General features: G+C 46.9%; 1 protein-coding gene across 1 annotated transcript in view; it reads right to left on the bottom strand.

The window, feature by feature from the left end:
* Window positions 1-15,679, bottom strand: part of TRAP1 (TNF receptor associated protein 1) — a 283,860-nt gene that overhangs the window by 49,811 nt on the left and 218,370 nt on the right. The window contains exon 14 of the mRNA XM_086941396.1: window positions 14,474-14,612. Within this exon, the coding sequence (XP_086797522.1) occupies window positions 14,474-14,612 (139 nt within the window). The remainder of the gene's footprint in view (window positions 1-14,473; window positions 14,613-15,679) is intronic.

Here is a 15,679-nt window from a genome sequence, read left to right as displayed (position 1 = left end):
TGTGGCTGGCCCTTATCAAGATTACATGAGTCCCTGAATGCCTACATGCCAACATGAGGGTGTTCTTAAAAATTCACTGGCCATAGTAGCATAACCCTAGCAAAGGGAGTGGACTCAACTTAACAAAAATGTCCCACATATTCAGTTGCAGAATAAGGTGTAGTAGGGAATACCATCTGTAAAGTCCACCATTAATTTTCAGACCAGCATCATGGTCTTGGGATCAGCTGCCAATATACCAAGCCAGGTGCAGCTGCCGATGAACCTGCCAGTTCTTCAAGGCTTTCAAATTGTAAGTAATCCTCTTTAGCTTGGGCAATTTCAGATTCCTGAGCTGTGAGGCAATGGAATGATAAACGGGGGTGGTTGTTTTGTGCAAATGAGAAAAGCTGACAACTAAAAAAGAAATAAAAAGGGTGCCCCATCACAGTGAAATTTTTTCGAGAATTACATTTAGAACCTACCACTTTAAGTCTATATCTAAGAAACCCGCCATATCTAAATCAATCTACGGAGCTCAAGGGCTTAGGAGCAATAACTCTCTACATTTGGAAAACCATAAATACAAATCATCTCTTGCATGGAGCTATTCATTTATCAGTGCTTTGAAAAGCCTCCAAGTCTTTTTTTCCACCTTAAGACCGCAAACAAACCTTTTGTTATACTTAATTAGCACCAATTACCCACACAATATGCTGCTTGTATCGTACTGCAGCCCTTAAGGAGAATGCTGAATCAGCATCTTTTCTTACTCCGATTCAAGGTAATCAAGAGAAGCACAGTGTGTATTGTATTATCCTAATTTTATCTCACAATTGTTCAGTTGTTTATTTTAAATTCTAAGCCGTTTCCTATTTCTTTCTTTCCTTCCTTATGAAATGTTTTACTACTGTTGTGACCAGCTCTCCATATTGTCTGTAATTTGTGCTTCTACATGTAAAGCGTAACAATGCCTTTTGGGGCCGCAGAGCTACCAAAGAATATTGAACCAGGATGAAACTCGGTATGCCTCATACTTTGCCTCTTTAGCAACAGAAAGTGAATGTATCAAAGGATCATATCACATGTGTAGGAGAGTAGGGTCTGCAATCCTATGATCACCCAGATTTTTTTGCTTTTGTTTCACTGGTTTACGACTTTCTCTGGCTGTGGGCCTGCCAATCAGACCCACAGCCTGGCTGTTCTCTTTCTAAATTACCTCATGTACCCTAGGTGCATCTACCAATTGGTACTGGGCCACCTTATCAGACCCTGTAACTCAGGGCATAGGTGTACCCAGGGCTGCCAGGGGCTGCAGCACGTATTGTGCCACCCCTGGCTGGCCTCCTAAATTTGACACAACTGGCTGCATGACAGCTGGGGCAAAGTCGTGTAATCACCCTTTGCTGTAGGTGTAGTATACCTATACCTAACCCTAAAATGGACACACAGATTCCTATCAGTCACTCCTATGGCAGGCCTTGACAATCCTGAAGGCAGAGTGCTTGGAATCGTGTGAGATGGTGCTCTGGCATGAGCTGAGCCTGTCTGCAGCTTGCGGAATCAAGTCCTAATAGCTGTTCCATGATATCGCATACCATATACTCTTAAGTGCATTATAATCCTCGCGGTTAAATGCTATCTTTGGTATTGCTTTATCAAAACATGTCGAGTAAGGTGTCATACGAATTGGAATACTAACCCCTCGCCAATTCTGGCGACGGGGTTAGCATTCCACCCTTCTAGAGGGACACGACATGTATGTAACTGTGAACCCCGGTTAAAGTTAACTGAAGCCTCAGCTCCACAAAATGGATGCTGCCACCACAGACACGAGTCTGACCCCCTGCAGCTGGGAGTCCTTCCAGCGAGGGGAGCCTGGACAAAGGGTTTCCTGTCAGGGGCGGTGCTAGCACCGTCCCAGACATGGTTTTGTGTATCCTGGGTAGGCAGGGCTTTACAGGAAGGTGACTGCTGAGTGGCACCCCGGTGCTCACTACGCATAGGCCGGTCTGAACCAGTTCCAGGGGCACACCAGCCCCTGGCCTGGGGAAGTCCGGCATGGCTGAGGGGTGTAACCACCCCCCACCTAGTCCCACCCATAGGCAGGACCTAGTCACCGGGTCAGCCCCCTTTTTTAGTATAAAGATGGGAGCGGGCCCCCTGTTAAAATTAGATCATCTTTGGAATCAAGATACCACTTTCTTCGAAAGGACTTCACGATTTCTTCTTCAAGATTCTCCCTTGTGGCTAAGGAGTAGTCACCCTGCATCCGCAGGCACCATCCTAAAGAACACTGCGGTCTGCTGCAAGTCCTTCATCACGAATCCGACGACCCAGCTCGACGAGACCCGGCTTCCCTGGCCCCTCTGACCTCTACTCACCTCTACAGCCCAGCTGAGAACCGTGAGTGCGACGAGACCTCAAGGGACCGACGATCGCCAAGACTGCACGACATCTTTACTGCAAGCCCACCGTGTCCTCCACTGGTGAGTGCTTTGGGGTCCGAGAAGCCCCGACCCTGCGCAGCTCCAGCACCCAAGATCAGCCCCCCTGCATCTCCACGATCTGCGTGGGGCCCTTCTGCTGTTTGCTGTGCACCGCGTTGTTTGGCTACTAGCCGGCTGGCTTGTGGCCCTCTGAACGACGCCCAACGACTTCACGACTGCTGGTCTGGTTGCTCCAGGCTGGCCTTTGCTTCCTTCTTCAAGAGAGGCACCCCGGACCCTCCTGGTCCACTCCAGACGCCATTTTAGGTCCACCGCGTGGGCTTGAATTTGCCAAGGCTTTGTTGCCCAATCCTGGGTCCAGCGACGCCGACAGCTTCTATCTTCGTGGGACAGCTCGATCCTCCATCCTGGTCGCCGACAACGCCTCCTGGTCCGTGAGATCTTCGAGTCAAGCGTCACCCACTCACCTAGTCGAGGTGGCTACCATCCGGTGCCCTCCTGGTGCCCACTGACTACTGGCTAGTAGTCTCGAACTTGGTCCCCTCTGCTTTCAGGTGTCATCTATCTTCAAGATCCAGGCTTGGATCCGACTGAACTTTCTTCACTGGTCACCGGCCAGCATCTTTTCTTCCGGCTCCTGGTCCGTCTACGAGGATTCCCGACGTCTTTTCAGACCTATGCAGCTGCAGCCCCTGGGCTAGGTAACTTCGGCATTTCGGTGCCCCAGCATAGCCTCACTATCCAAGGGTCAGAATCTACTTTCGTTTTCTCCCTACCAGGTCGGGTTCGCCCGAGAACACTAACTTTCTAATTCCTAGCTACCATAGACTTTTGTCCCGCATCTCGCGTGAGAGTGCACACACTGCACCCGAGTCCCCTAGGCCTCCTAGACATAATCTAACGATTCCCTAGTCAAGTCCTAGCGATTCCAAAAGCTATTAGTACTGTACTTACCTGCTAGGAATTTCGCATTCCACTTTCAGAGTATATGGTTTTCCGTGCCCCTCGGGCATTTGTATATACTGTGCTAACTTAAGTATTTTTGTAAGAGTTTTGGTTTGTGCTTAGTACCCTGTCCTCATAAAGAGTACAGGGCTGTTGTGATCTTTAAATAAATAACTGTTTATTTTCATAACACTTGTGTGGTGTCCTTTCACTTGGTATTCAAGGGGTATATGTGTGGTAAACAGCGGGCTTAACGCGCCCTCTCGAGTCTTTAGCCTTAGACTGCTCGTATCCACGCTACTAGGATAGCTGGTCTATAAGGTTGACTTACAACCAATCATCAATAAGGGTTGCTGGACTGATACATAGTGTTCACTAGAATAGTGAGCACTGCATATCAGGCCACCTTCTCACATTGGTGAGCAGCGGTTGGGATTTGAGCTTGCTGTTGTTTTACCACACGTATCCTAAGAATATCTTGTTGAAAGATCACATAAGTACTGTTAGGTACACATAACTAAAGCTTAGAATACTCTGAGTTCTACTGAACCAGCTGTTGTAGCTCCTCAAGGCTTAGCACACCTTGGCTGCAACTCTTAGCAAGGGATCAGTAGGTAAACACATAGTGTAGGTAGGTGCATCACTTACACCACACTAGAAACAGTATGTCGGACAAAGGAGGAAACACTGAGGTTCCCCTTGTGTCAGTTGACCCTCCACAGGTCATCCCTTCAAGATATACTGCGCTTAGCTTCCATGAGTTACGACAAGTGTGTACCTCTAGGAAGATTAAGCAGGGGTCTAACCCCACAACTGCCTTTCTGATTGGTCTCTTAGAGACTCATGATGCAAGGAGGGCTGGTAACCCAGACCCTTCTAATTCAGATGGCAACATGCCCTCCTTACAGGGTCCCTTTGATGCCCAGGACCATCCTCTTCAGGAAGCAGATGATGCTGATGATGAGGATGATGATTTGGTATCAGGGGATGAGGCAGAAAAGGAACAGGTAGAAGTCAGCAGACTAACCAGGTCCAACTTAAGCAGACATGAGATGGGCACTAGGGGACCCTTGGGGCCACTCTCAGGTCAGCTTAACATTGGGAATGGACGAGATAGATCTCTATCAAGAGGCTCTATCAGATCCCTTCATACCAATGGCTCTCAACGTTCCTCTCAAAGGGGAATGACATCTCCCCAGAGGAGAATGTATGAAGCTAAGGAAAAGGCAGCCAATCTGAGGATTGAAAGGGAAGAACTTGCCCTGGCCAAAGAGAGGCTTGCCTTTGCTAGAGAGCAACAATTGAGTGGGACAGTCCCCACTGGTGGCAGCATTGTACCTAGCAATAGGGAAAGGAGTTTTGATACAAAACACCTTGGTAAGATAGTGCCCCCCTTTAAACAAGGGGATGACATCCACAAATGGATTACTGCTTTGGAGAGGGCCTGCACTGTGCAAGGTGTTCCCCCAAGTCAGTGGGCAGCTATCTTGTGGCTCTCCTTTGAGGGTAAAGGAAGAGACAAGCTCCTCACCACAAGGGTGGAGGATGCTAATGATTACCAAGTCTTGAAAAATGCACTGGTTGATGGGTTTGGCCTAACCACTGAGCAGTACAGGGTGCTGTTCAGGGATACCCAGAAAACTCAGTCTCAAGATTGGGCTGACTTTGTAGATTGTGCCACTAAGGCTTTTGAGGGCTGGTTGCTGGGCAGTAAGGTTACTGATTATAAAGGATTGTACAATTTGATGATGAGAGAGCAAATTTTAAACAATTGTCAGAACCAGTTGTTGCATCAGCATCTTGTTGACTCAGATCTGACCTCTCCCCAAGAATTGGGAAAGAAGGCAGACAGATGGGTTAGAACAAGAGTTAAACAGAACCAGGGCCAGAATCAAGGTGGTCAGAAGAAAGCAGACCAGAAGGGTAAGGATTCGAAAGGGGAACAAAATGACCAGAAGTCTTCGACAGGTCCCCAACAACCCAAAGAGGGTGGGGGTCAGGCTCCCCAAAAGAAGAAAGAAGGCCAATCTAAAAGGTGGTGCCAATACTGCAAAAGTAAAACTCACTGGTTTAGTGAGTGCACCAAGAAAGGAGGAGGGCAGACTCCTGCCACTGCAGCCCCTAAGGCACCTGTGCCCCCTAGTACAGCCAGCAGTGGTAGTGCACCTCCCAAGGGTTTAGTAGGGTTAACCCTGGGTTCTGAGGGGAGTGACAACTTAGTTGGCACCCTCACTCAGGCTGTCCTTGTCAGTACAGGGGATATGGATATGTCCCCTGACATAAGTCCCAATACTTTGGGCAAATACAGACAGACACCTTTTATTAATGGAAAAATGGCTCAGGCCTATAGGGACACTTGTGCCAGTGTCACAATGGTGACACCTAGCTTTGTGGACCCTGGACAGATCATGCCAGGTACAGAATTCCTGGTGACCAATGCAAGCAATGTCACTACCAATCATAGTATGGCAATTGTAGCTTTCTCCTGGGGAGGGGTAACTGGCCAAAAGAAGGTTGTAGTTAGTTCAGACCTCCCAGTGGATTGTTTGTTGGGCAATGATTTGGAGTCATCACAATGGTCAGAAGTGGAGCAGAGGACTCATCTGGAAATGTTAGGTTTGCCAGCACATGTGTTTGCTGTGACTAGGTCACAGGCCAGAAGATGCCCCACTGAACAGGTGCTGGATCCTGGAACAATGGACCAGACACCTTCCAAGAAAAAGAGCAGTAGGGTTAAGGCTGTGCCTTCCCCCTTGCCCCAGGTTGTGGATCAAGTCTCAGAGGAGGCTGACCTGCAGGAATTGAGGGAAACTGAGCCTAGAGAGTTTGAACTTGATCAAGTTGAATTCTTGGGTTCAGGGGGACCCTCAAGGGAAGACCTGGGGAAGGACCAGTTAGGCTGCCCTTCTCTTGAACCCCTCAGACAGCAGGCTGCTGCTGAGGCTGCTGGGAACGCCACAGGTACCCACAAGGTATACTGGGAAGATGGACTCCTGTACACTGAGTCAAGAGACCCCAAGCCTGGCATGACCAGGAGGCTGGTTGTACCCTTGTCTCAGAGAGGTTTCCTACTTACCTTGGCCCATGAGATTCCCTTAGCAGGACACTTAGGCCAGACAAAGACTTGGGACAGGCTTGTCTCACACTTTCACTGGCCTCACATGAATGAGGATACCAAGGAGTTTTGTCGCTCCTGTGTCACTTGCCAAGCCAGTGGTAAGTCAGGTGGCACAACAAAGGCCCCCCTTATACCAATGCCTGTGGTGGGGGTGCCCTTTGAAAGAGTGGGGATTGACATTGTTGGTCCAATGGAACCCCAGACAGCATCAGGGCACAAGTTTATACTGGTGGTAGTGGATCATGCCACCAGGTATCCTGAAGCTATTCCACTTAGGACCACCACAGCCCCTGTGGTGGCAAGGGCCCTAGTTGGAGTGTTCTCCAGAGTGGGCTTCCCTAAGGAGGTTGTCTCTGACAGAGGTGCAAACTTCATGTCAAGCTATTTAACTGCTATGTGGAAGGAGTGTGGTGTCAATTACAAATTCACTACACCCTATCACCCACAATGCAATGGGCTTGTTGAAAGGTTCAACAGGACCCTAAAAGGGATGATTCATGGACTACCTGAAACACTCAGGCGTAGATGGGATGTCCTGATGCCCTGCCTTCTGTTTGCTTACAGAGAGGTCCCACAAAAGGGGGTTGGCTACAGCCCTTTTGAACTTTTGTATGGGCATCCTGTGAGAGGCCCCTTGTGTTTGGTGAAGGAAGGATGGGAGAGACCTCTCAAAAAGCCTGCAACCAACATAATGGACTATGTACTTGGTCTCCGCTCCAGGATGGCTGAGTATATGGAGAAGGCATCAGAAAACCTTAAGGCCAGTCAAGAACTTCAAAAAGCTTGGCATGACCAAAAGGCTGTCCTGACTGTTTATCAGCCTGGACAGAAGGTGTGGGTGCTGGAGCCAGTGGCCCCAGCAGCACTCAAAGACAAATGGTCTGGGCCCCACACAATCCTTGAGCAAAAGGGAGAGGTCACCTACCTGGTGGACCTTGGAACTCCCAGGAGTCCCCATAGGGTACTCCATGTCAACAGGCTCAAAGCATATGTCGACAGGAAGGACATGAGCTTGCTCATGGCCATAGATGAGGGACAGGAGGAAGAGAGTGACCCTCTCCCAGACCTGCTCACTCAGAATCCTGATGATGGGTCAGTAGATGGTGTTGTCTTTTGTGGCAGCCTCTCTGAACATCAGCAGAAAGACTGTAAACAGGTTCTTCAGTCTTTCAGACGTATGTTCTCTCTGACACCCAGTCAGACCAATTGGTGCACCCATGAGGTTGACACTGGTGACAGCCTGCCAGTCAAGAGTAAAATCTACAGGCAGCCTGATCATGTTAGAGACTGCATAAAAACTGAAGTGCAGAAAATGTTGGAATTGGGAGTCATTGAACCCTCAGATAGCCCTTGGGCTAGTCCAGTAGTTCTAGTGCCAAAGCCTCACACCCAAGATGGTAAGAGAGAGATGAGGTTTTGCGTAGACTACAGGGGTCTCAATGCAGTCACTAAGACTGATGCCCATCCAATACCAAGGGCAGATGAACTTATAGATAGATTGGCTTCTGCCAACTACTTAAGTACATTTGACTTAACAGCTGGGTATTGGCAAATCAGGTTAGCTGAGGATGCCAAGCCCAAAACAGCATTTTCAACCCCTGGTGGGCATTATCAATTTGTGGTAATGCCCTTTGGTCTGAAAAATGCACCTGCCACCTTCCAAAGGTTGGTGAATCAAGTCCTTACTGGGCTGGATGACTTCTGTGCAGCATATCTAGATGATATTGCTGTCTTTAGCTCCACCTGGGAGGATCACCTGGTCCACCTGAGGAAAGTGTTAGAGGCTCTGCAAGCAGCAGGCCTCACTATCAAGGCCACCAAGTGCCAGATAGGGCAGACACAGGTTGTATACCTGGGCCACCTTGTAGGTGGAGGCCAGGTTCAGCCACTGGAGAGCAAAATACAGTCAATCAGGGACTGGGCTCCTCCAACCACCCAGACTCAGGTTCGAGCTTTCTTGGGCCTGACTGGATACTACAGAAAATTTGTCAGGAACTATGGTTCCATTGTGACACCATTAAATGAACTGACAAGTAAAAAAATGCCAAAAAAGGTTCAGTGGACAGCAGGCTGTCAAAAAGCATTCGATGACCTAAAGCAGGCCATGTGCACAGCACCTATCCTTAAGAGTCCAGACTACTCCAAACCATTCATTGTCCAAACAGATGCTTCTGAGTTGGGTGTGGGAGCTGTTCTTTCTCAACTGAATTTTGATGGTCAGGATCAGCCCATTGCTTTTATAAGCAGAAGGCTGACCCCCAGAGAGAAGAATTGGTCAGCTATTGAGAGGGAGGCCTTTGCTGTGGTTTGGGCCCTGAAGAAGCTGAGGCCATACTTGTTTGGCACTCACTTCAAGATTCAGACCGACCATAAGCCCCTCTTGTGGCTAAATCAGATGAAGGGTGAAAACCCCAAACTGCTTAGGTGGTCCATTTCCCTACAGGGGATGGACTTTACAGTGGAACATAGACCTGGTACTGATCATGGCAATGCCGATGGGCTCTCCAGATATTTCCACTTAGAACAAGAAGACTCACCTGGTCAAGGTTAGCTTATTGTCCCAAAGTTTGGGGGGGGGTCATGTAGGAGAGTAGGGTCTGCAATCCTATGATCACCCAGATTTTTTTGCTTTTGTTTCACTGGTTTACGACTTTCTCTGGCTGTGGGCCTGCCAATCAGACCCACAGCCTGGCTGTTCTCTTTCTAAATTACCTCATGTACCCTAGGTGCATCTACCAATTGGTACTGGGCCACCTTATCAGACCCTGTAACTCAGGGCATAGGTGTACCCAGGGCTGCCAGGGGCTGCAGCACGTATTGTGCCACCCCTGGCTGGCCTCCTAAATTTGACACAACTGGCTGCATGACAGCTGGGGCAAAGTCGTGTAATCACCCTTTGCTGTAGGTGTAGTATACCTATACCTAACCCTAAAATGGACACACAGATTCCTATCAGTCACTCCTATGGCAGGCCTTGACAATCCTGAAGGCAGAGTGCTTGGAATCGTGTGAGATGGTGCTCTGGCATGAGCTGAGCCTGTCTGCAGCTTGCGGAATCAAGTCCTAATAGCTGTTCCATGATATCGCATACCATATACTCTTAAGTGCATTATAATCCTCGCGGTTAAATGCTATCTTTGGTATTGCTTTATCAAAACATGTCGAGTAAGGTGTCATACGAATTGGAATACTAACCCCTCGCCAATTCTGGCGACGGGGTTAGCATTCCACCCTTCTAGAGGGACACGACATGTATGTAACTGTGAACCCCGGTTAAAGTTAACTGAAGCCTCAGCTCCACAAAATGGATGCTGCCACCACAGACACGAGTCTGACCCCCTGCAGCTGGGAGTCCTTCCAGCGAGGGGAGCCTGGACAAAGGGTTTCCTGTCAGGGGCGGTGCTAGCACCGTCCCAGACATGGTTTTGTGTATCCTGGGTAGGCAGGGCTTTACAGGAAGGTGACTGCTGAGTGGCACCCCGGTGCTCACTACGCATAGGCCGGTCTGAACCAGTTCCAGGGGCACACCAGCCCCTGGCCTGGGGAAGTCCGGCATGGCTGAGGGGTGTAACCACCCCCCACCTAGTCCCACCCATAGGCAGGACCTAGTCACCGGGTCAGCCCCCTTTTTTAGTATAAAGATGGGAGCGGGCCCCCTGTTAAAATTAGATCATCTTTGGAATCAAGATACCACTTTCTTCGAAAGGACTTCACGATTTCTTCTTCAAGATTCTCCCTTGTGGCTAAGGAGTAGTCACCCTGCATCCGCAGGCACCATCCTAAAGAACACTGCGGTCTGCTGCAAGTCCTTCATCACGAATCCGACGACCCAGCTCGACGAGACCCGGCTTCCCTGGCCCCTCTGACCTCTACTCACCTCTACAGCCCAGCTGAGAACCGTGAGTGCGACGAGACCTCAAGGGACCGACGATCGCCAAGACTGCACGACATCTTTACTGCAAGCCCACCGTGTCCTCCACTGGTGAGTGCTTTGGGGTCCGAGAAGCCCCGACCCTGCGCAGCTCCAGCACCCAAGATCAGCCCCCCTGCATCTCCACGATCTGCGTGGGGCCCTTCTGCTGTTTGCTGTGCACCGCGTTGTTTGGCTACTAGCCGGCTGGCTTGTGGCCCTCTGAACGACGCCCAACGACTTCACGACTGCTGGTCTGGTTGCTCCAGGCTGGCCTTTGCTTCCTTCTTCAAGAGAGGCACCCCGGACCCTCCTGGTCCACTCCAGACGCCATTTTAGGTCCACCGCGTGGGCTTGAATTTGCCAAGGCTTTGTTGCCCAATCCTGGGTCCAGCGACGCCGACAGCTTCTATCTTCGTGGGACAGCTCGATCCTCCATCCTGGTCGCCGACAACGCCTCCTGGTCCGTGAGATCTTCGAGTCAAGCGTCACCCACTCACCTAGTCGAGGTGGCTACCATCCGGTGCCCTCCTGGTGCCCACTGACTACTGGCTAGTAGTCTCGAACTTGGTCCCCTCTGCTTTCAGGTGTCATCTATCTTCAAGATCCAGGCTTGGATCCGACTGAACTTTCTTCACTGGTCACCGGCCAGCATCTTTTCTTCCGGCTCCTGGTCCGTCTACGAGGATTCCCGACGTCTTTTCAGACCTATGCAGCTGCAGCCCCTGGGCTAGGTAACTTCGGCATTTCGGTGCCCCAGCATAGCCTCACTATCCAAGGGTCAGAATCTACTTTCGTTTTCTCCCTACCAGGTCGGGTTCGCCCGAGAACACTAACTTTCTAATTCCTAGCTACCATAGACTTTTGTCCCGCATCTCGCGTGAGAGTGCACACACTGCACCCGAGTCCCCTAGGCCTCCTAGACATAATCTAACGATTCCCTAGTCAAGTCCTAGCGATTCCAAAAGCTATTAGTACTGTACTTACCTGCTAGGAATTTCGCATTCCACTTTCAGAGTATATGGTTTTCCGTGCCCCTCGGGCATTTGTATATACTGTGCTAACTTAAGTATTTTTGTAAGAGTTTTGGTTTGTGCTTAGTACCCTGTCCTCATAAAGAGTACAGGGCTGTTGTGATCTTTAAATAAATAACTGTTTATTTTCATAACACTTGTGTGGTGTCCTTTCACTTGGTATTCAAGGGGTATATGTGTGGTAAACAGCGGGCTTAACGCGCCCTCTCGAGTCTTTAGCCTTAGACTGCTCGTATCCACGCTACTAGGATAGCTGGTCTATAAGGTTGACTTACAACCAATCATCAATAAGGGTTGCTGGACTGATACATAGTGTTCACTAGAATAGTGAGCACTGCATATCAGGCCACCTTCTCACAACATGATCTTCTCCTACATTTGAACAGGACATAGATATAATGTTAATTTTGCAGTTATCTATTGTAAAGAAAGTAAAACACATTGATGAACAAAAACTAGTTTAGTAAAAAGTTGAGGTAAAATCACCCTATAAAAAAATATGAACCATGAAGGAGCGCACAAGACTGCATTAATATTGGTGTAGAAATCGCTGACCAAAGATAAGGATAAGAGTATTTTTAACCACTGATCACAATGATGGGTAGTAGATCATCATGTCTAGACGGTTTGTCCTGTTGGATAAACTACAAAATGCACTGGATTGGTGCCACATGCACAGTTCAATCTAAAGGATAGATATAAAATAGAAAAGCATGGAGAGCAACAATGGATAGTGGCCGAAAATAGAAAACAAAAAGACATGAGATGAAAGAGCCCCAAGGCAGTGGGGCAAGTGTGGAATTCAAAGGCTAGAACGGATAACGTTTGGGTCTTGCCATGCAGCCATTTAATAACCTCAATCTAGGTCATATTGTGCTTCTATTTGGATCCATTTAATATCATTTCCACTGACAAATAACTTCATAACACCTTTCTAGCATTTTAATGTTATTTTACTTCTTATTTTTTTATACTTAATTTACATATTCTACACAACAAAGGATGCTTTCTCAAGCTAACTACCTGTATATGTTTCATTTAGGTTCTCCAGGAAATCAGTACGACTGGTTATCATGAATAAGGTAACCAGGAATAGGTAGACGGGTGTATATCTTGATGTCCTAGAGACAGATCATAGAAGCATCCCAAACGGATAACCTAGCAAGTTGAAAATGTGACAAAGTATCACCAAATGGTCAACAATATTTAATGCTTCTTAACGATCTAAAAAGGCACAAACATCTTCAGAATCCGTCACTAGGCAGATCAGAGATATAATGCAATCATTAGCCTTTCTCGGTCACTCTACTGATGCACAATGCAGTTGAATACTGCTTTTAAGAATTCTGTGTTCAGTATTTACTTAAGTGGAGGTTGTCTTAGATGTGTTAAAGGCATTCACGAGCCTAGGCTTATGTATCACCAAGGATTCACCTTGGTGCTTCAGTAATTGAAAGGCTTGTTAATGGATCAAAACATAGCACTATGGCAGAGATGTGGAGCAGTGCCAGGGCCTTTGTCACTGCAACTTAGACATGATACAGTGAGATTCTACGTACTCCGTGCAGATTCTGTGCCACTGAGAAGCCTAAAGCCATAATTTTGGTCACAAATACAGGACTTTTTTTTGGGTCACCTTGATTTCCAAGTTTTTGTTTTGGTAGAAGTGGAATATAGTTTATCAATAATTGACCGGGATCAGCTATTGGCTTATTCATGAGGGTGTGACAATGGATTGTTTCAGGAAGCTTTAAAGAGAACTGCGTATGCAGAGCAAGTTAATCACATTCCAATTTGTGATGTCTGTGGATGTTGGTAGGAGTTGGCAATTTGTAGGCTTTGGTTGTTGGGGCAAACGTAACCACTTGCTCTATTACACTATGTCCCAAGACAGGAAACTATAGCCTGAATAGGGATAGTGGGGTAAAGAGGGTGGGTACAGAGTGGGCTCTGTATTTTTCAAGATAAAGTTAGAGATTTTACATGATTTGGAATAAAATCCTGTAGAGCTTCACTGTGTTACAAAGGCAGTCTTTTTAGCTTTCTGGCTGGTCGTTTTCTGAAGGATGCTGAATGTCTCCTGTGTCTGGGCAAAGGCTTTGTAAATTAACTTTGCAAAGTACATCCTATTTGTTGAAGGCTTTATGGCAACCCATTAATTGCATTTAATTAAGCTTGATCTTCAGACACTAGTTTGCAACAGCGATGCTCCCGCTTGAGACTGTTCCGAATATGTTTGAGATTATGTGGTGGAGGTGGTCATGCTGTGCCACTAGGATGGGAATGTTGTGTGTTAACACCACTTCTGTATGAAGATCTTAGAAAACATTTAACTCAACTTACAAAATTGCCCGACACAAATAGATTTTGCTACAACATTAATGAAGGAGGGGTGTAGCAAATTTTAAAGAAGAACTTTTAGTGTAAAATAAGTTTGATCTGACCATGACAGAAATTGTACAACAAGGTATCTGGTTTTAGTGTTCACTGGGAACACACTCTCAAGCGTATGAATTGTATGTCTTTTCTAGGAGAAAGCCAATAGTATTCCTGTTCTCATTAAACACAGTCTTGTCTTCCAACAGAATTAAATAACCCTACATTGGCATTATCTGGGTTGTGTTCGGCAAGTATAATGTTATTTTGAGCATTTCTGTCAGGAAAGGGAGCACACACACTGGCGGCTGATAGATCACTTCAGTACTGTGCAGACCTTTTGTGTTCATTCTAGTGTCTATTTTATATGGTCTGTGTCTATTTTATACAGCACTTACTACTAATACGTGGGTGCTAACAGTCAGAAGGGTGTTGCATTTATCTATATTTTATACAGTCCAAGTCCATTTTAGATAGCACTTTCTACTAGTAAGTAGGGCACCAATGGTGAGAAGAGTTTTGCATTTATTTTTGGTCCTCTTGTGGGGAGTGTTTTCATATCCTGAGTGATTTGTGGACAATGCAACCATGCACAAAAATCGAGACTAGAAAATGGCAGGAGTTTAGCTGACAAGGAATTGAGTGAGACATTATAAATCACCTGGCCGGCTATCCTCAAACTTTTCTTCCTTGTAGTGATCAACAACAATATCAGTTTCCACAGATATCAGTTTCTTTTTGTCGAACTCCCGTAAGTGCAGCAGGGTCAGCTCATCAAATTGTTCATAACAAAAGAGCACCTGTGGAAAGAAAAGTATAACTTCTTAAGAGCAGGCATATGAGATAATCAGTCAAATCAAGTTAGCAGCAGTACAAAGCCCCTTTGGTCTAAAGCCCTCAAAGAAACACTATGCAATAAAAATGTAAAAAGACCTTAATAAAGTCTGAGGGTTTTCCTAAGACAAAGACTCATCACTTCTTTAAGGGTCGCACGATGATCTCAGGACACCATCTCTTGTGGGGTGTACGATACGGTTAAAAAAGAATTACAGAATGGGTCTACAACACGATGGACCCGATTGCAATCATACATGATCTATCTGTATACACAATAGATATTTCAACCCAAAATACTGCCTTTCTTTTATTACTGTATCCTGTGTGCGGATACAGCTAGCCTACATTCTGAATTGTACAGTTTAAAGCCTATAAAAGTCCTACATCTATAAAAGTCCAACATCTTAGCTAACACCTTTAATATTCTGAGGAGTAAACATTATGCATATACAGTTATCAGAGGAGAGAAAAAGAAGTCTATTTAAGATGAATGCAGTCAATTACCATTGTAACAGGTCAATAGGTCAATAAAAGTTTTTTTTTTTTACCTGGGATGCCAAACATCTAGGCAAATACAAAATGGTTACCAAGAATTAACAAACTCACATTAGTAAAAGTTAACTGAAAAATGCTCCTTTTGAGCATCAGGGCTACCACATGTCGAGGTCAACTGTAAAGCTTCCACATTCACTAGCGAACACTTGCTGAATGTCCCCGAATAACCGGGTGAGCGACTCTATGCAGTGAAGTTTTTTTGTAAGAACACTCTGTGTGTGCCATGTCATTGTGCAATATATCGAATATGCTACTTACCAGTATGCATCTGTTCTTGGCATGTAGGGCTGCTGACATTCATATCTGTGCATAGATCGCCGCCTAGTGTTGGGTCCGGATGATTGCACATTGTTGTCCTGGAAGAGTCTTCGAAGTATCACGAGATAGGTGGCTCCTCCCCTGGACTACAGTGCGCATGGGCATCCTCTCCATCCTCAGATTGTTTTTCGCCATTGTGGCAGAGATGGAGTGTAAT

Source organism: Lissotriton vulgaris, chromosome 10 (genome assembly GCF_964263255.1).
Source record: "Lissotriton vulgaris chromosome 10, aLisVul1.2, whole genome shotgun sequence".
Classification (NCBI taxonomy): domain Eukaryota; kingdom Metazoa; phylum Chordata; class Amphibia; order Caudata; family Salamandridae; genus Lissotriton; species Lissotriton vulgaris.
Note: the sequence above shows the minus strand (reverse complement) of the source record. Positions and strands in the feature narration are given on the sequence as shown.